Source organism: Urocampus carinirostris, chromosome 16, assembly GCF_059441175.1.
Source record: "Urocampus carinirostris isolate Australia breed hairy pipefish chromosome 16, RoL_Ucar_1.0, whole genome shotgun sequence".
NCBI classification, from domain to species: domain Eukaryota; kingdom Metazoa; phylum Chordata; class Actinopteri; order Syngnathiformes; family Syngnathidae; genus Urocampus; species Urocampus carinirostris.
The window spans coordinates 35,378,900-35,400,659 of record NC_142364.1 but is presented as its reverse complement, the minus strand read 5'-3'; the positions used below and the strand labels follow the sequence as shown (position 1 = coordinate 35,400,659).

Below are 21,760 nucleotides of genomic sequence, written 5' to 3'. Positions count from 1 at the left end.
AACCCTTAATTCAGTTTAAAACGCTAACATGGATTTAAAACGAAGTTCTTAACCCTAGCCCTAACCGGTTCAAACAGTAACCCTAGCCCAAACCCATTTTGGAACCCTACATTCAGTTTATAACCCTAATATGGAGTTCAAACCCTAAGCTTTAACCCAGCTATAGCAGTAACCCTAGCCCTAAACCCTACTTCACAACCCTAAATTCAGTTTAATACCATAATAAGGAGCCTGAAACTTTGTCTCTAACCCTAGCCCCTAGCCCATTTTGTAAAAATAAAATAGGTTAAAAAGTATTTGAAGCCCAAACCCTTGCTCCTGACCAGTGTTCCCTCTAAACTGCGCGCGTGCGCAATTGCGCACTGCTCGCAAATTCTCTGCGCACTAAAAATCTAGCCGGCGCACAAAAATGAGGTCTCAAAATTACTAATTAAAAAGCGACTTAAGTCAAAGTTACAGTGCGTGAAGGTAAAAATACACGGGTTCCCCTGACGTTGTGTCGTAAATGCGGTATTTTGAAGTCGAGTCAGAGTAGAACGAAGTTGAGTAAAGTTAGTAGAGTTGGCTCATTAAAAGGAACCGGCTCTTTTCGGGTCCTAAACGGCTCTTCGGGTTGTTTTTGCTTCTTTAATCCCAACATGACCAAATATTATGTAAAACTATGCACAAAATGACTTAAAAGAAGGGGGGGGGGGGGGGGGGGAGAAATAAAACAAAAAAGAAAAAATACCAAAATGAAAAAAGTAGTGAAAAGCTGAGAAAAAAGAAACAAAAGGAAGAGAAAAAAAGAAGGAAAATTTTAGAAAAAAAGCCAGAAAAAAAGAAAAGAAAGAAATGTAGGAAAAAAGTAAACAGAGAACAAAAAGAAAAAGTAACAGCTCGGAAACAATAAACACAATGAGATGTTTTTTTAGGGAATTTTTAAAAAAAGTAGAAAAATACCTCGGAAAAAATAAGAAAAAGCTTGTGTTGCATTCAAATAATTTCTAATTATATCAAGTGAATCTTGTTGCCAACATTGTACTTCCACTAAAAAATGTGATTAACTACAGTTCTGTATCTTACAACCGACTAAATAAGCCCCCCAAAATGTTAATATTATGCAACAAAATATATCAGAAAATAAAAAGAAATGGATATCTTGTGAAAGAATTGTAAGAACAAACGACGTTTGTAGGCCGTACAACAACCTTTGCAATCGTACATGAGTCAATTCATTCAAGAGAAAAATAATTTTGCATTGCTGGAAACTCAGCAAAATGTAACTTGATGTCAAGTTTTGGACATGTTTGATGATGATTTAGTTGCACTTTGGGTTGCTGTTGCTCCCTGTTGTTTCAAGCGTTGCTCACCAACTTTGTGTGAACGCTCAGACCCGTGGAAAATTAGAGGGAACATTGCTCCTGACCCTAACCCTAAACAAAATCTAAGAAACATGGAAACAATTTCAAGTATTTACAGTTGCTTCACCTAAAACTGTAAACACTTCTAAAACGTGTAAAACACTACATTAAATTCCAAGCTATTTCCATGATTTCAAACACCAGTACAAACCCTGTTCTTAATATATATATATATATATATATATATATATATATATTTATTGATTTTTTTCACGGCTATGGCACCAGAGACGATTTACATGCAAAGGTCTTTTGAAGTCCGTGGGACAAAATGAGTTTAGAAAACTAAGAATAACTGATTTTCATACATTAAGAGGTTGGCATAAATGACCCAACCAGATGAAAATAAGTCTAAAGTTTATTACGGCACTCCTCTTCCAGAGGTAACACGGAGGAGCTCCATGAGGTTATTGTAATCCAAAAAACTTACATGTCCTACTTTTCCCAGATTATTATAAATAGGCATATTAGAAACACAAGATGGCATTCTAAATGTCATCAGGGCTGCCAAAAGGGGGCATTTTAGGTTGAAAGCTTTGGGGGTGCCAATCACCCAGATCAGGGGTGGGCAAACTATGGCTCGACAAACAAAAATGTTGAAAATATAATGGAGATATTTAGGGAATAGTACTAGTAATAAGACCATTTTTTGGGGTGCCAGCCTGCAACAAAAATACCACAACATTACTAAAAAATTAAATATCAAATATTGTGAATTAAAACAAGGTCTAACATACTATAGAAATACTAAAGGAATTGTACTACAATAATACTATGATGCAAAAATACTATTAGAGAAATATTACGACAGCAATACTGCAGAAATACAACTACAAGAGATGTAATATTACAAAATACTTAATACTACAAAAATATTACAATGGTAAATCTTCAAAATACTTCGACAGAAATACTACAAAAATACAACTACAGTAAACTTATAATACAAAATACTGCTATATAGATCTGACGACAAAAATACAACAAAAACACCTATGCAAAAATATTACGACAGAAATACTACAGCTACAGTGATACTACAGATACACAAAAAAAAAATCCAAAGGAAATACTACAAAAATAATACAAGGGAAATATTACAACATACTCCAAAATAAAAGTACAGTTATACTCTAAAAATATGACAGAAATATTGAGAAATCTGACTGCAGAAATACTACAAAAATACACCTCAAGCAATACTTCAGAAATAGTAGTTTACTACAAATATTCTCCTATGGAAACATTTTGAAAAATACAGCTGCAGAAATACTACAAAGATAAAACTACAGTAATACAACAGCAATACTACATTATGACGACGGAAATACTACAAAAATACAACTACAGTAAAACTACAGATATACTACACAAATTCTACTATAAAAAAGAAATACTGAAAATGAAATGATCTGCATTTATATAGCGCATTTCAAGTCAATGACTTCCCAAAGCACTTTACATTGTGCTTCATATTTCCCAATAGCGGCCATCATCTGTGCAGCCATGTAAGGCGCTAACCTGCTTATTGGGGGTATTGGGGTTTCAGTGTCTTACCCAAGGACACATCGGCATGTAACACGGACAAGCCGGGATTCAAACTGGGATCCCTTAATCCTAAAACGATCGCTCTACCTCCTGAGCTACTGCCGCCCCACTGAGGAAATACTATGAGGCAGTGCTAGGAATCAAATGGACTGAAACATTTCAAGGCAATGGAGTACTTCCGACAGTGCTTTGTTCACATTTTTGTTCTGTTTTACATTTTAGAATATTTATCTAGCGATTTTAATCATATTTTAGCCTGACCTGTCCTTTATTAAATAAAGAGTTTTTATTTTTGGGGGTGCTTGAGTTGAATTAAGGGGTGCTTGGTTACGCCCATGACTGCCACCAACACCAGTGATTGCTTTCTGCTCAGACAACATGAAAAATACAACCTTGATAATGACTCTTTGGTCTGCTTGGTCATCTAGAATACTGTCAGTGGGGTAAGACTCGATCTGCTGACGTATGGCTGAGGTGATGGCAGGTACGAAAGTCAGAGGATTCAAGTCCAAGTCATCACACAGAATTTCTGCAAACATCTCCGGGGTCATCAGTTTTTCTGTCAAAAAGGTGTGACCAAGTTAAAAAAAGGAAGACAAATTTGTGCCTCTAGCAGAGACTTTTTACCGTTCATGTTCCATGTGAAAGCATCTCTGAGTTTTTGCCCATCGATCTCCATGTCCAGGCGAATAGGAATCAACACCTCAACATGGGCAGCATTCTCATGGATAACAGCAGGATCGTGATCATCAAAACTAAAGAGAGCATTTCGTCAAGGACTTGTCTTTTACATACCCAACACATACAGTGCATCCGGAAAGTATTCACAGCGCTTCACTTTTTCCACATTTTGTTATGTTACAGCCTCATTCCAAATTGTATTAATTTAATCCCTTATCTCAAAATTCTACACAAAATACTCCTTCATGACAATGTGAAAAAGTTTTTTTTTTAACTTTTTTTGAATTTATTAAAAATAGAAAACTAAGAAATCACATGTACATAAGTATTCACAGCCTTTGCCATGAAGCTCAAAATTGAGCTCAGGTGCATCTTTTTTCCACTGATCATCCTTGAGATCTTTCTACAGCTTAATTGGAGTCCACCTGCAGTAAATTCAGTTGATTGGGCATGATTTGGAAAGGCACACACCTGTCTATATAAGGTCCCACAGTTGAGTGTGCATGTCAGAGCACAAACACCAAGCATGAAGTCAAAAGAACTGTCTGTAGACCTTCGAGACAGGATTGTCTTGAGGCACAATACTGGGGAAGGATACAAAAAAATTCTGCTGCTTTGAAGGTCCCAATGAGCACAGTAGCCTCCATTATTTGTAAATGGAAGACATTTGGAACCACCAGTACTCTTCCTAGAGCTGGCCGGCCTTCTAAACTGAGCGATCGGGGAAGAAGGGCCTTAGTCAGGGAGGTGACCAAGAACCCGATGGTCACTCTGTCAGAGCTCCAGCGTTCCTCTGTGGAGAGAGGAGAGCCTTCCAGAAGGACAACCATCTCTGCAGCAGCCACTAATCAGGCCTGTATAGTAGAGTGGCCAGACGAAAGCCACTCCTTAGTAAAAGGAACATGGAAGCCGGTCTGGAATTTGCCAAAAAGCACCTGAATGACTCTCAGACCATGAGAAACAAAATTCTCTGGTGTGATGAGAAAAAGATTGAACTTTTTGGTGTGAATGCCAGGCGCCATGTTTGGAGGACACCAGGCACCACTCTTTACCAGGCCAATACCATCCCTACAGTGAAGCATGGTGGTGGCAGTATCATGCTGTGGGGATGTTTTTCAGCAGCAACAACTGCAGGACAAGGAACGCAACCTCCACGTGGTGTCCTGTGGACGGCCACATGGCCGACGAATGCGTCTCCCACCCGCTACCGAACGCTTCGGTACAAGTTACCCAAAGCTGACCTCATCCGCTTTCGGAGCGGCCAATTCGCGGAACTCGTAACACAACCGAAGCGTTCCATGTCGTTCCTAAAGACCATCTTTAGACGACTTGAAGCGATCTAACAACAACAACAACAACAGCAGCAACAACTGGCAGACTAGTCAGGATAGAAGGAAAAATGAATGCAGCAATATAGAGATATCCTGGATGAAAACCTGCTCCAGAGCGCTCTTGACCTCAGGCTGGGGCGAAGGTTCATTTTTCAGCAGGACAACGACCCAAAACACACAGCCAAGATCTCAAAAGATAGGCTTCAGAACCACTCCGTGAATGTCCTGGAGTGGCCTAGCCAGAGTCCAGACTTGAATCCGATCGAACATCTCTGGAGAGATCTGAAAATGGCTGTGCACAAACGTCTCCCATCCAACCTGATTGAGCTTGAGACTTATTGCAAAGAAGAATGGGAAAAACTGCCTAAAGATAGATGTGCTAAACTTGTGGGATCATATTCAAAAAGACTTGAGGCTGTATTTGCTGCCAAAGGTGGATCAACAAAGTATTGAGCAAAGGCTGTGAATACTTATGTAAATGTGATTTCTTAGTTTTCTATTTTTAATAAATTCGAAAAAAGTAAAAAAATAACTTTTTCACATTGTCATAATGGAGTATTTTGTGTAGAATTTTGAGATAAGAGATTAAATTAATACAATTTGGAATGAGGTTGTAACATAACAAAATGTGGAAAAAGTGAAGCGCTGTGAATACTTTCCGGATGCACTGTATATACATGTACTGTATAGATACACATGCATATATACAGTGCTGTGAAAAATAATTTGCCCCCCTTCATGAATTCTGTGTTTTTCACATGTTTATCACTCACCCAGCTTTCGGATCATAAAACTAATTTTAATATGACAAAAAGACAACCCAAGGATATACAAAATTGAGTTTTAAAATGTTGATTCCAAAAAGGTGATTGAAATATATCAGTCTGGAAAAAGTCACAACACTAGGCTCGACAGTGAAGCCCTGTCAGAGCCCTTATCAACACATGGAGAAAATTGGGAACAATGGCAAACCTTCCCAGGAGTGGTCGACCAACTAAGATTACTCCAAGAGTGTAAAAACTGCTCATCCAGGAGGTTACAAAAGAATCTTAAATATCCAAGGAAATGCAGTCCTAGCTGTCCTCAGTTTAGGAAGGTTCATAACTCGCCTATAAGAAAAACACTGGCCAAAGATGGCACCCATGGGAGAGTTGCCAGGCGAAAACGACAACTGTCACAAAAGAACACAAGGAGTCCTTTCCCATTTGCCAAAAAGCATCTCCAGTAATTTTGGAGAATAATTTCACTTTTTGTTACATCTGGCGTGAAATGCACCATTTCACAAAAAGAACATGATGCCAACAGCAACGCATAGTTGTGGCAGTGTGATGGTTGTGGGCTGCTTTGCTGCCTTGGGAAAAAATCCACTTGATGAGGTTAATGGAATAATGAATTTTGGTGTTTACCAAAAGGATCCTGGATGAGAACGTCATCAGTTCTTGCCCTCAAATTCAAGTTCTCTTGTCAAAAGAACTGTCTGTAGACCTTCGAGAAAGGATTGTCTCATGCAGCAGGAAAGTTCTGGAGTGACCAAGTCAAAGTCTGGATTTAAATCCAATTGAGATGCTGTGATGTGATCTTAAACGGGCAGTTCATGCTATAAAAACTTACTATATATCAGATTTGAAACAAATTGGCAAAGAAGAGTGGTCCAAAATATACCCCACAGCGTTGTGAAAGACTCATTACCAATTATCGCAAACAATTGCTTATCCTGCCAAAGGTAGCCCAACTCGCCAATAGGTTCAAGGGGGCAATTACTTTTTCACATAGGGCCAGATGGGTATTGATTTTTTTTTTGTGCCTTAATAAATCGAATCAACATTTCAGAACTGCATTTTATTTATCCTTGGATTATCTCTGTGTGATATTAAAATTTGTGTGATGATCTGAAACCTCTGTGAATGATAAATATGAAAAAAAGGAAAATCAGGAAGGGGGTGAATAATTTTTCACAGCACTGTACATACATATGAATACATATTTATATACACAGTATATAAACAGTGATACCTCTACGGCGACAAAGTATCATGTAAGGTAACGTGTCCTTAATCAACTTCCTGCTTGGCATGGCTACCTGTCGCACCGCCTCCAATGCCCGTGGCTCAGCTGCAGGGTCATCAGTTAGGAACCACCAATTGTCAACGTTTCACCCCTTAATCCTTAGAATGTCTCCTGGTGTCGGACCAGTGATAGGGATGTCTCCCTGCCACCCCCTGCAGCTGATAGATGTCACCCCCTGCGGCTGTTTGGATTGGATACTCCACTTTTTACAGGTGGGGACCTATGCGTTGGTATCCCTCACCGACTGGTCAGTTTATGTTTTTAGCTCAAGGACAAGCCTGATATTTTAATACAGGTGTGCAATATAGTGGAAGATAAATCTTAACATTACAATTTGACAGTACAGAGGTTAATTGTACAAAAATACAGTAATTTTATTTGTTAAACAAAAACGTGAGCCTGTAAATTGGGTTTGTTCTTCAGTTTTGCAGACACACAAACAACAAGGACAAAGTTGGGACAAAGAAAACACATTTTTAATTAGTAGCACTTTGTTTACTACGGTTATGATAGTTATCGGGAGGGCCAGATGTAAAGGCCTGCGGGCAGCATGTGGCCCATGAGCCGTAGTTTGCCCACTTCTGATCTAATATATAAGTAAATAAATGGATAAAGGGTTTTACTTTTCAAGTTTTGACTATGGTGGGACGATTTTGGAACACAACCCCTGCAAAAAACAGGGGAGTACAGTATAATATATATATATCGACATTGATACATTACATTTTTTGTGATGTGACGTGTGTGGTTGTGGACGGTTTTGCTTTTTCATACCAAAGTGGAAAGGTTCTCTTCTTGTCACGACTCACTCGGTTGCGGTTGATGGTCGTTGAGCAAGGCACTGCATCTAAATGGTGTGAGCTGTTGGGCAGTGTAGGGACCCATTGACTGCTTCTTTTTGCTTTCTGCTCTCTTGAAAAGAAAAAGAAATGTCAAGTCAATTCCTCAAACTAAGCTTGGCTCATATGCCAAAAACACATCACTGTTTTCCCCAAAATAAAATAATGTTCCTGATTGTGAAAATATAATTGTGTTACAATCAACTTACCTGTTAAACTAAAAGAAAAAATGTTTCCAGCCAAAACAAAACAAAGCTACCTGAAAGATTTGCAAAATGAACATCACTGATCACAGCATTGTGACTACAATTCAGAGGAAAGCTCAAACCCTAACCCCCAATGCGAGCTAATGTCTGCAACGTTTATTTGAGTTCAGAACAAAATTTTGCTTTATTTTTTAAGACATGATTGCAATTTTATAAAATTACCTTTTATGATAAACTAAAAGAATAAATACAATTCAAGCCAATAGTAATCCAAGCTACCTGTAAGCTTTTCAAAGTGAAAATGGCTGATCACAGCAGTGTGACTAACAATGCTGAGGACTACTGATACTCCAACCCCCAATGCAAGCCTAAGTCTGCGTTTTAGCAATGTTTATATCAGTTTTCTGTGTTTTGTATATCATTAATTTCCTGTTTAAAACATAAAAATAGATTATGTCAAGATACACATTTTGTATATTAACTCATTCCGTGCCAAAAAGTAATTTTTTTTTTTTTTAAACTATTCTAAATGCGTTGGTGTATCTCTTTCATTACAATCACACCTCTGGAATTATATTAGTATGATAAATCACCACAAATGGCTTTGGTGCCTTGTTTTGTTTCCTGTGTCCAACTGTATGACATCGCGTGGCGGTGGGTTGGTGGTGCATGAGGAAACTAGACTGCCACAAATCCATTTCTCCTAACCTTTTTTCAACCACTGAATGCCAACACTTCTAAAGACCGACGATCCATTTGCAGGAAGTGACCAGACTCTGAAGTCAAGTCAAGTCATTTTTATTTGTATAGCCCTTAATCACTAAGAGTCTCAAAGGGCTTCACAGGATTACGCAGACTATTTTTTCAGACTATTATTACAACATCCCCTGATATGGAACCAACATAAGGGCAAGGAAAAACTCAAAAAAAAAACTCAAAATGAGGAAAATGAAGAAACCTTGAGAAGGGACCGCACATGAGGTATCCCCCTTCCAGGATTACCAGACAGCAGAGGATGTTGCAATCGCAAATAATACAGAGATATTGTCCACGAAAAGTTTAGGTTATTCATATGCTATAGAGTAGAAGTGAATTTTAAGCTTAGATCGATGAAGAAATAATGGTTGAATTACACATCTTCGTCTCCTTCTTGCTCCTTCGACTTCACACGCATCCCTGCACGACAAACCCGCTTCTGCTTTCTGTCTTTACGGCGCCTCCGTCGCCTCATAAGTGGGATTGCCGACCACGGAGATGGCGGAGCCCTTTGTAGCTCGTTCGGATATCATAGGTGGTATAAAAAGTGCCCGAAAAGTCGAAATTTAGACGCCCACCCAATTGAATAAGTTCCTCCCGACTATAAGTCTTATTGGCCACGCATGTGTCCAAAAAAGAAAGCAAAAAGGATAAGAGAACAGTAGTAAATAGAAGGTTAGCTGGACAGCAACTAGCCGCAACATCCATACGCGCCGCCATAAAGTTTTAAAACCCCGAAGTGTTTATATGCATCTGTGTATCATGATCATGCCAGGAATTATTTCACTGTGTGTCTAAATAAAATTTTGCCTGTAAGCAGCAATTATGATGATAATTATAATAAACCAATCAGAGAACTTTAATTTGGAAAGCAGCAACAGGAACTCACAGGTCACAGGACCTGCTTACGGGGACAAGAAGTCCACCACCCAAAAAAAAGGGGTCGGGCTTATTTTAGCTACTGTGAGGCCATGTGGTCTCCTAACTTGACATGACTTGTAAAATAGGCTTTGTTATTGCTACAAGTTTTTAATCATCAATACCTGGCTTGAAGCTTTGATTTTTTTCAATTACTTTTCATTACCAAAGAACAAAAAATAGCACATTATATCCATTGAATACCAAGCAAACAGAATTACATTATGCAGAACGCAGCCAATAGCTAACGTTAGCTACGTTATAAATCTTAATGTAATAAATAACTTTATATTTCTCTCCGCTAAAGTGACAATATGTTGCCTCAAATAATTATTTTGGTAAAGATGTAGTGAAGATGTAGATAGCCTTATTAACTTATTTTACGCTGAGTTGGTGCTGTGTACGACGACATAGCTTTGTTAAAAGCAGACACTTGTCTCGATTTAAATGTGGCTTTTGGGAAGAGTATATACAAATACACACAATTGCCCTGCTTCTCAGGATACCTCCTATCAGATTTACATGTATCACATGTTGGCCATTTTAAGGTTTAAAATTTATCCTTTGCTTATTTAGCCACAGAGGTAATTTTTTTGTGGGCCTTCAAAAATTAGTCAAAAATGCCAAGAATTTTATAGAAACATCCGGCACTGAAAGAGTTAAGCAACTTTAAAACAAAACATAATTACCTGAGGTATGTTGGTGGCTCTGTGGTGATGGACACTGCCTTGTATTTGTCATCGTTACCATCAAAGATTTCCTCACACTCAGAGGCCTTCAGCAGAGTAACACTGGTCGCTACAATTTGTGGAAGGGCGAGAGAAGAAATACAAATATCTTATTTCATATTACTTCTCTTGTTAAGAAAATTGTACATTTTTAATGGAACAATTAATACTTTCAAATTAGGACTGCAATAAACGATTATTTTCATTATTGACGAATCGTTCGATTATTTTTTCCATGAATCAATGAATAAGATATTTTAAAGATATTTGTAATTTCTTCTTTATTCAAATATTGATTTTTTGGACTGAACAAAATAGTTCAGACAACAACAGAATATTCTATAATATAAAACATAAGAAGGGCAGCACGGCGGCGCAGTGTTTAGCGCGTGTGCAGTTCTAAAGTCGTGGGAACCTCCTGCGTGAGTTCAAATCCAGCTACCGGCCTAACTGTGCGGAGTTTGTATGTTCTCCCCATGCTTGCGTGGTTTCCTCCGGGCACTCCGGTTTCCTCCCACATTCCAAAGACATGCATTTCAGGTGAATTGGCCGGTCCAAATTGTCCCTAGTGAATGAGTGAGTTGTCTGTCCCCGTGTGCCCTGCGATTGGCTGGCAACCAGTTCAGGGTGTCCCCTGCCCACTGCCCGGAGATGGTTGTGATGGGCTCCAGCCCCCCCCGTGACCCTAATAAGGATAAGCGGTACAGCTGATTAGATAAAACAAAAGAAAAGTGTTTGTCAATGAACAAAAATACATACAAATTTATGCTATACACATGCAGATATGTAAAATAATCTTTTTTTACCACATTTTCCAAATGTCATATTATAATTTCATTTTAGGTGTAGCAACTTTTTTTTAATCTGCAAATATATATATATATATATATATATATATATATATACATACATATATATAATGTAAATCCACTTTTCAAAATATTCTCAACAAATTTGTTTTTTTTTGGTTAAATCTTTGAATATGATAAACGTTCCCAATATGAAAATGATATATAATATAATTAAGAATTTGCCCCTTGCATGGAGTTGAACATTTTCTTCTTAATATTTTACTTTTTATTTTTTCATTTAGCTATTTTGTGATTTTCGCGGATAGAAAACTGAGATTTAATAGATCGTGGAGGGCTAGTATAGGAAGAGTGTGAGGGAAGAAGTGAAAATGTCAGAGATGAATAAGGCAGAAAATGGGGGGGTTTAAAGAGAGGATAGGGGAAGTGTGTGAACGGATTAGTAAAAGAGAAGTAGAGAGTGTGGAAAAGGGAATGGAAGTGGTTTAAAGAGGTAGGGTTGAGGAGTGCGAAAGAAGTGTGTGGAATGACAAAAGTTGGTCAAAGTATTAAGAAAGGAAGTGAATGATGGAATGATCAGATCTCAGAAGCTGTGACAGAAGGGATGTGCCTTTGAGGAGTGGCTGCAAGATAAGATTGGTGATGCGTATGAAAGGTATAAAGCAGTGTTCATTTTACCTCTGAAAAGTGATGGGTCGCGGGGACTCGCATGCTCAAAAATCTATGGGTCCCAACAGAGATCTATGGGTCCCCACAATGTAGTGTTATCAGGGTTGAAATTGTAAATCGGCGACAAATACATGTATATAAATGAATATATAAATCTATTCAGTCAGTTGTAATCATCACACTTAATTGGTAATACAAAGCAGCTATCGCTTCAGATTTTTCAGTTCACAAAAACATTGTACATAATAATATTGCTGAAATATTAGTCTATATATTCATGCAGTTCTAATCACTTCAGATTTTTCAGTTCATATATTCTTTGTGGTTTGCTGTTCCGCCACAGTTGTAATGCAATACAATTGGTCCAATACAAAAGGTCCAATTGCAGCAAAGAATTTCCATAGCTAATTTGTGGTTTTCATTGTCGTTGTGCCGATCCAATGTCCTTTCTCCGCGTATAAACAGCGCGAATGCCGAGCGTGCTCGTGACGTCAAAGGGGTGAACATGTATCCCCGTCAGTGTAGTTTCTCTTCATTTCGAATAAATGATTCGGTGCAATCCTTATTCGTCGTTGCAAGGCTTTAATGCTAGGACCTTAACTTGGCCTTTTGGCTGAGAATAAGAATCCCGGCTACTAAGCTTTGTAGCGTATTATGAACTGATAGAAAATAATTAATGAGTAAAGCAGATAGACCAATAATCCTTAAGCGAGAGGAAATGAGTGCAAACATACTGTACTAAATATGTTTATTGATCATATCTATAGAACTTTGACATTTTTATTCTTAATTATCTCATGCATCCAATAAATGGTGTTAGTGTAATGTGTAAAGAAGAGGCGAGCCGTTTATTTTGAAATGAAAGTGGAATAAGAAAGCTTGATGAGGTTGAGAAAATGGTTGGATTGCTTTTTTTTTTGTCTACTCTTGACCCACAGAGGAGGACCTCTTGAAGCCCATCTTCCAAAAGTAAAGTTAAACTAAATTTGATATATCTTTAGAGAGCATATACAGGGATCAGAATTGAGATTTTCATTTTCAGCTGAAATAGCCAGGGTCCAGGAATAAACCAGGGCGGACACCCCCCCCAAAAAAGCTCCTGGGTTTTAGGCAATTTACTTGTCCAAAACCATGCTTATATTTATCATTTAAGTAACATTTTTAGAAGATTAAAATAATTTGCCCACATAACTGATTTTTTTGTAAATACTGCAAGATAAGTTCAAATGCAGTTCAGTCCCTGCAGCTTGTGCAACAATGCGGCCAATTTTTCTAACGGCCGCCAGGGTGCGCCAGAGCAATAAAGGTAAGAGTGAGACAGTCGGATTTTGAATTTGTTTGCTACGCAAGTGAAAAAGTGAAAGTGACAAGTCGGAATGCCTTTGGGGTTCAAAAACAGCGGAAATCCGCGGATCCGCGGAAAATTCTGATCCCTGCATATAATTTTCTGAAATGTTTATTTTTCAGTAGAAAACAGCACGCGCACGCGTACATGCACACGCACAAACACATATACAGTAATCCCCCGGTTATCGCAGTTAATGGGGACCAAAACCACCCGCGAAAAGTGAAAATCCGTGAAGTAGCGACGCCCCTTCAAAAATGCTGAAAAAAAAAAACTTGTATTTTATTTTATTATTTTTTCGACCCGGTTAATGGGGAAAAACCACCTGCGAAAAGTGAAAATCTGCAAAGTAGCGACGCCCCTTCAAAAATGCTTACATTTTTAAATGATTGTTATTTTTTATTATTATTTTATTTTATTAAAATTATTTTATAGACCCGTTTAACGGGGACCAAAACCACCCACGAAAAGTGATAATCTGCGAAGTAGCGACGCCCCTTCAAAATGCTTAAAAAAAAAATAATAATAATATATATATATTTTTTTAATCTTTTTTTTTATTTTTTAGACCCGCGAAGCTTTGAACCAAAGTAGCGAGGTCCCACTGTATAACAGAATCAAGTTATCAGTTGTTAAATATCAAGTACCTTGATATTGAAAGACAGCTTTCCTAGCTTGTAGGGTGATGCCCTTTCCTAAGAATACACCCCCTTCCATTTCCAGCTATTGACTGTCAAAAAGAAAAAACATTAAAAGACTCACTGATCATCCCCCAAGACACCCCTTTTCTCAAATTATTGGACTACCTGAGCCGCCTTATAAAATGACCTATGCCCGTGATGGACAGAACCGAAGAGGGGTCTATGCCCGTCTGTATGCCAGTCTCCCCACACCCGTGATGAACTGAACCACCAACACCTCTCTATGCCCGTCTACCCACTCCAATGATGAACTGAATCGCAACCGCCAACCCATGCTGACCCTACCCCTTATTCCCCCGTGCCAGTGACGTTCAGTTTAACAAAAAAGTACACACCAGTGAAGTGTGCTCCCGGAAAATGTTCCCGGTCCAGGAGATAAGCGGCCTTTACATATTCATTATAAAGATTCGAAGCACCAAAGTATTAGATTGTACTCAAAAGATTGATGATTTGTCTTCGTGTGCTGAGTCATGATTGATGCTCGAGTATTTTACGGCGCGTTTGATGAAATTGTCTTCATTTGGCGTCTAGAGTACTTTATTTTGTAAAAACTTTCAATACCTTCGGGGAACTGGAGTAGCAGGTTCCAATGACATGCTTCCGGTGGTTGATGATGTGACGAAGCATGTATAAGAAGGTGGCAATGTTCGCCACGCTCTCTTTTCCTGGGCTCAAAAGTTGAGTGACACACTACCCGAGCTTTCTCGCCCATTGGCCTGCTCACCCATCGCCCCTCTCTCCCCCTCCTTCGGTCGAACAGAAACAGGCCTGAAGCCTCGCTAAAGTGAGAGTGTGTTGGTAAAATTAAGGAACTGTGAAATTGATAACCCTAAGGAAAATTTAAAATAAAGTATCGGGTAATCCCCCTTTATATTATGAAACTGATTTAACAAACCTTTTGGAAGTTAAAATTCAATTATTTTTGGTAGACCTCTGGCACCCAATGTTGGCTAATCTGAATATCTGCACAAATTCCATTCTAAACAAGGAATATATCTAACTAAGCAAAAACCTTAAAGCTTCAACAAGCAATTAATTTGTAAACTGCCTCCCCTCGAATGAGACAAATGTCTTTTTTGTGTCAGTTTTGTATTTTTTAAGTTTAGAATGTAAAAAAAATTGTTTTTTAATTTTGTGCATGCAATGCAGCAATATTTACTGAGACGGGCCATTGTTCATCAGAATGAGTTCATTGTGGAAATTGTTGTATTTTAAGAGCACTGTTCGTTTACCTTATATTTTCTTTATAGTAAGAAATTAACATTTTCTGGTTTAGATAGGAAATAAATGCCTTTTTATGTCACAAACTAAAACTTAATGATTTTTTTGAAGTGTGGAAAATATAGATCAAATGAAATTTATTCCAGCACAATTATCATCCCGTGAAATTTGGTATTCTGAAAAACCTCTTTTTAGAAACTGTATGTAGTGTAATACTCACCATGAGATGATGCAACAATTTTTTTCCTCTCTTCTACTGAAGCAAGCCTCCTCCATAAAGATGGATATCTTTTGTATAAAGACCCTCTAAACATACGCAGATAGTTTCCGACCTGAAACAAAGAATGTGATCAGTACACAACAAAATAAAATAAAAAAGAAACTCCCCAATTTAGAAAAATACGGGACCTATAACCAATGGACCGAGCTTGACCCAAGTGATTGCATTTTTTGTATTGTAGATATAACCGAAATCGCCAATCGCACAGACAAGTCAGTTTTGGCTACATAGAAGCAATAGTTCAAATCAGCGGTGTCAAAGACAAACAGATGGAAGGGCCAAATGAAAAATGAAGCTATGAGCCAAGGGCCGGTGTTGTGCCCAAATCCGACACAGTCTGTTTTAGCAGGGGGGGGGATTTGGGCAGGCATTTTTGTTGCTTTTTGCCTGCCCAAATTCCCCCCCCCCCTTGCTAACTCCTGAATAAAAACTCCAAGTGACCCCAAATTCACTGTGCTGACTTATTAATGCTACAGAAGGTTACTCTACAAGTTACAAGTCTGTATCTCCAACAGAGTCTGTTTTAGCAGGGGGGGGGGGTTGCACAGGCAAAAAGCCTGCCCAAATCCTCCCCCCCCTGCTAACTCCTGAATAAAAACTCCAAATGACCCCAAATTCACTGTGCTGACTTATTGATGCCACAGAAGGTTACTATAGAAGTCACAAGTCTGTATCTCAAACAGGATCTATTTTAGCAAGCAAAAAAACAAAAATGCCTGCCCAAATCCTCCCCCCCTGCTAAAACAGACTCTGTAGGAGATACAGACTTGTAACTTGTAGAGTAACCTTCTGTGGCATTAATAAGTCAGCACACTGAATTTGGGGTCACTTGGAATTTTTATTCAGGAGTTAGCAGGGGGGGAGGATTTGGGCAGGCAGAAAAATCTGACTACCCTACTAAAACAGAGTCTGTTGGAGATACAGACTTGTATCTCCTAGAGTAACCTTCTGTGGCATCAATATGTCAGCACAGTGAATTTGAAAACTTTCAAACGTTTCTCATAATACTACTATTATTATTATTAATAGTAGTCATAAAAACAAACTAGATTGGTCGAACACCTATTCAGTAACACATCGCAAAGTGGAGGTATTCCTCTGTAGTTGGATCCCAAAACCAAAAAACACAATGAGGTTCAAAGCGTGTCTTATTTTGCAAACAGTATAGGCAGGGAAGTCCGATATTAAATGGAAAAAAACCCAACAACAATTTGTTTACACCGTGGGATCCAATGCAACCAGGGTTTCTTTCACAATAAAAAAGACATTACATATGGATATTATGGTAAATCAAATAAATATTATTTGTGAACAATTAGTTGTGATTGCAGAAATCATAGCGTACATTGACGTTGGTGAATTTTTCATCTGCGTTAACAAACGCATTTTGTAGAATACGATCGCACTTTATTGTTTAAATAAACGCGTTGTATAGACTAGGATCTCCCAATTGTTTTAATTAGCTCACTTTATTTTTTAAAAAAAGCGTATTATATAGATTACGATCGCTTTTGTCGGAAGCGTACATTGACATTGGTGACTTTTGCATCCGCGTTAACAAACGCAATTTGTAGAATACGATCGCCCTTTATTGTTTAAATAAACGCTTTATATAGAGTAGGATCTCCAAATTGTTATAATTAGCTCGCTTTATTGTTTTAATAAGCGTTTTATATAAAATACGATCGCTTTTGTTGGAAGCGCAGCAGAATGTGCGTTCACGCGAGGGGGGGAGGAATTTGCACAGGAGTCGGATTTGGGCATAACACCGGCCCCTGGTTTGAACAGGGTAATCTAACATTGGACGTGAAGTTCAAGCAGAAAAGGTATACACAAAAACGAATGCAACTGCGCGGCTCTTTTCCACTCTGCGCTTATTAAACAGGGGATTAATTAAAGTGTGCACATTTGGTCAAAATGAATCTGTATTTGTAACCCAAAATCAACAGAAATGTCTCACTCACAATAAGTAATATCCAACAGTCCAACGGGAACAATCTTCCAAGCAAAAACAAATACTGGAGGAAAATTGGCACGTACCTCCGAACCAACCATGTAAAAGTCCCCATCTTGTTCCAACTGAAATTTAACTGGCTTCGTACCAAATGTTTTACTTAAAGCCAGCTGCATCATAACTTCCTTAAAATATGCGTTCGTCTATGTTGGACTAGGATAAATTTTGATTTTCACCAGACGAACACATTCTGTTCATTGTTGCACCCACAGATAGGATAGGCAGATAAGATGGCTAAGCAGTGAAACGTATTATCATGCCTACGTAACGGCCATATTGGTAGGGGCTTGTTCCCTGCAAATGAGGGCAAAATTATCATGCTGCTTAATTCCTAATCCCGTTCAAAAATATTTTGTATCAATAATGAAACATGTTCTTGTGTAAATAATTCAAATCCTGTTTTTTTTTTGGTTTGAACAAATTTATTGACACTAATATTAAAATAAAACAATCATGACAATCACAACAGCAATCAAGCACATTCATAATATTATGTTCCAATATGATGTTATTACCAGCAAACACATAGTGAGGATTTGAACAACCCTTCTCGAAAAATCCTATTAGCAATCAAACATATTCACAATTTCATTATATGACATCTTTGTTAGTGTCAATAGATCACCAACAACAGAAAACAATTATGGCCAACACAACAGCAATCAAGCATATTCACAATATTATATTCCAAAATGACGGTATTGAGAACATTGTCACATGCATTGACATAATTGCACAGAATTGTGTACATCTCTGTGTCAGAAAGTTGGATCGGTGTAGTAAAGTTTATTTCCGTTTCTATCGTTGTCTTAATCAAGAAAATCGTCATATATTCTAATGCGTTTACCACGCATCTCAATGTGATTGTCGACACGTAGCTTTCAACAAGAAAGTGATCTCGGCACGATTCGGGATCAGCGGCTTCTGCTACGCGCATGCGCTAGATTTTTTTTTTTTTTTTTTTTTTTTTTTTTTTTTTAATGGGAACAATTGCTAACTACGTAATGTCAAACTTTGTATGGAACATCATTGCCTTCCATAATCTGTCCACACTGGGCTTCATACAATTCTTCTTGGTTTTTAATTACAATATTGATACAGTTCAGATGAAAATGTTTCCCTTCCACCGACAGGCTTTTCTCTCTTGGTCTTTTGTTTTCGTACACAATTTATCTCACCATAAATACTGTACAGTATATGGAACCATCGGGATATTTCTTTCAAAAATAAATCATTTTTTATTCAACTGTGGTTTGACAACAATATTTTAATGGTTTCTCAATTATTCAATTAGTTGGTCACATAGACTCCTATATGGAATTATTTGAAATATACAATTTCCGGTTTTACCTGGCTGGTGGTTACTATGCAAGTTGTTGGCACAATCTCTCTTGGGATCTGCACCTTATTCAAATATTCAATTGGTGAGGGATCTCAACAGATTTCTCGACCATCCCTGTGTATACTACTATGTTTGGTAAAATCTGCTGTCCAACAATTTGAGAAAAAAGTAATTACATTTTTTACATGATTTATCCTAACAAAGTGCATATGGCAAAAAGGTTTAACAATGTAAAGTGTACATTTTGTCAAGTAACGTCACATTTATTTATATAGCCCTTAATCACAAAAATGTCTCAAAGGACTGCACAGGATTACAATTAAACAACTACCTGATCTTAAACCAACACGCGGGCAAGGAACCACTCAAAACCTCAGCGTGAGGAAAAAGAGAAACCTTAAGAAGGGACCTCACAAGTGGTAATCCCCCTTTCAGGATTAATTCGATTTAGCATTACAGTACACAAACATAGTAAACACAAGGTAACACGTTGAAAGTTGGCCGGAAAGTGCATGACAGCAACAACGCCCCCAGACTGTAAACTAGTCCAGAAAGTCCAAGACGGCCACAACGCAGCTTCCCATCTCTGCCAGCTGGTCAATGCAGGCGTTGACATGCTTCAGGTCAGACGCTGGTCCGCTGACTCATCTCAAATCCTCCTTCTCCTTCATATCACCAATCATTTTGTTATGCTGATACTGAAAACTGTAAAGCATTTAGTTTGGCTCTGCTCTGAGTTGAATAGATTATGGTCTGGAATCAGTCATTTAATAGTGATGAGATTGACAATGGATTTCAACTACCCTGCATGTAGGCTATGTTACATACATATAAATTAGAGCCAAAAGAAACGTTTATTGTCAATCTTACCATCACTATAGCTAAATTTTACATTTACAAATACAAATTCACTGTTATAAAAACATTTTTCATTACCTTCGAATGTGAAGTGAAACATGCGGTTAACCAAACTAACTGTTCGTCTAGCAAATCATGAAACGGTAATAAAGTCAATGTGAGTCACCATCCAAGACTCGTGGACCTCCTAACCGCCAGGACAGTACCAAAGGAAATATCGAAGATTGGTGTAATTATTCTACAATACATTTTCAAATGCCAAAAAAAAAGATTGCACCGTTAATACACTTTCTTCAATCGCCTTTTTACTTTGGTTGATGAGCAGTTGAGTTTTCTTGCTAATAACTTAGGTACTTCCTCCACGACATTAATTGAGATTCAAATTTCCCACATACAATAAATTATTTTATCGGTTTAAACAATGACCTGTCCAGTTTGAAAAAAAAAGAATACACATTTTGTAGAAAAGTTCCCAGAATATTTCTGCTCGACGTCAAGGAATTACTGAGACCGCTCAGAGCCACCTCGTGACGAATCTGCGAATAGGTCAACAAAAATTGTCAGTCCAATGAAAACGTCTGTAAGAGTAGCCAGTTCAAACGTAAAAAACGTAAACGTCAAAATAAGAAATCCACTGGATGTTTTTTAAATGAACACCCACACATAGTCTTCAATGCTGTACACTGGATGCCGAATGTAACGTTTTATGTCAGAAGAGAATGCTTCTCTTGACCGTGGTTGACAGCTAACAATAGCAACGGAGCTAATTTGGTTGAACACGCATTTCAACTAGAAACGTGCCAGCTTAAGATCCAACTTACTAAATGAAGCATGTCAGAAAGGCGAAGATGAGGATTTCTACACCCTGGTTAGTACAATTTTTGAATACTTTTTTCAAACTATTTCAGCAACAACACGCAATACTCTACTGATTTACTGATATGACTATGTGTAAAGTGTTAATTGTCGATTTTTTTAAGATCCAGGTGGGTGAATAGTCTAGGGGGACCAGGTGCATTGTCCCCCAGAAAAAAATAATGTTTACATTTCAAATCAACGCATCGATCTGCTACATTTTTAGAGGGAAAAAAGTAGCACAATGATCAATCTATTCTATTTGATTCTATTCTATTAGATTCTGTTGGATTCCTTTCTACCCCAAACATTGTAATTGGAAAAATTATCGTCATAGTAAAACGTGAAATTTGCAACAAAATTAACATTCTTCTCTTGTACTGTGATTAATAATGGTGTGATAGTGAGATAAAATCGACTGCCTTTTTTTGTATGACATCGAAACCACTGGTGGTCCAGTGGTTAGAATTTGATGAGAACCATAGTTGATTCATATTGCATCCAACAACACATTTTGAACTGTGTAGTTTCACAGACAAGAATTTAAACCAAATTCTGACCCCAAAAAAATGGGTGCGCGTTATACACGAGAGTGCATGATACACCACTAAATATGGTATATCTAAAAATATTGTTCTATTTTTTTATTGAAATAAATTATATATATATATATATATATATATATATATATATATATATATATATATATAATGTATGTATGTATGTACAGTGGAACCTCGGTTCTCGGCCATAATCCATTCCAGAACCCTGATCAAAAATCGATTTGTTCGATCACCGAAAATCGTTTTTCCCATTAAAATTAATGTAAAATTGTTTTAATCTGTTCTAACACCGTGAATGCTTACCATGACCGTAAACATGAAGCCAACCCAGGCTAATCATACGTTGGCGTTACGGAAAATTACGCTAACATGAACGTCTACAACTAAAAAAATCAGGTTGTTTATACGTCATTTAGCACCTGGGTCTCCACAAAAAGTGGTGAGCGGTTAAAGAATAAAGATAAGATTCATGAATAGGATTTCTTACCTTTATGAATGTCTACAGAAGCCATGCTCTATTCTCTCGAAAGAAGGGAAACTCGCACACCTTCTTCATATTTTGCTATTATTTTTTTAATAAATGCAATAGTTGTACGCACGACCCTTCTTTTTTCACCTGCAGCAAC

General features: G+C 37.8%; 2 protein-coding genes across 11 annotated transcripts in view; one reads left to right on the top strand and one right to left on the bottom strand.

The window, feature by feature from the left end:
* Positions 1–17,761, bottom strand: part of LOC148351193 (SWI/SNF-related matrix-associated actin-dependent regulator of chromatin subfamily B member 1-like) — a 44,213-nt gene extending 26,452 nt beyond the window's left edge. The window contains exons 1-6 of one of the 3 annotated variants that reach the window (XM_088356123.1): positions 17,543–17,761; positions 15,443–15,554; positions 10,439–10,547; positions 7,805–7,942; positions 3,579–3,706; positions 3,344–3,510 (exon numbers count right to left, since the gene is read on the bottom strand). In XM_088356123.1, the coding sequence (XP_088212249.1) occupies positions 3,344–3,510; positions 3,579–3,706; positions 7,805–7,942; positions 10,439–10,547; positions 15,443–15,554; positions 17,543–17,635 (747 nt within the window). In that variant the 5' untranslated portion in view covers positions 17,636–17,761. Of the gene's footprint in view, positions 1–3,343; positions 3,511–3,578; positions 3,707–7,804; positions 7,943–10,438; positions 10,548–15,442; positions 15,555–17,466 lie in introns of all 3 variants that reach the window. The other 2 variants (XM_088356124.1, XM_088356122.1) reach the window with 2 other exon arrangements.
* Positions 17,762–20,241: 2,480 nt separating this feature from the next.
* Positions 20,242–21,760, top strand: part of fbxw2 (F-box and WD repeat domain containing 2) — a 59,027-nt gene continuing 57,508 nt past the window's right edge. For all 8 annotated transcript variants that reach the window (XM_088355541.1, XM_088355538.1, XM_088355539.1 and 5 more), the window contains exon 1: positions 20,242–20,584. The gene's annotated coding sequence lies outside the window, so the exon portion shown is untranslated. The remainder of the gene's footprint in view (positions 20,585–21,760) is intronic.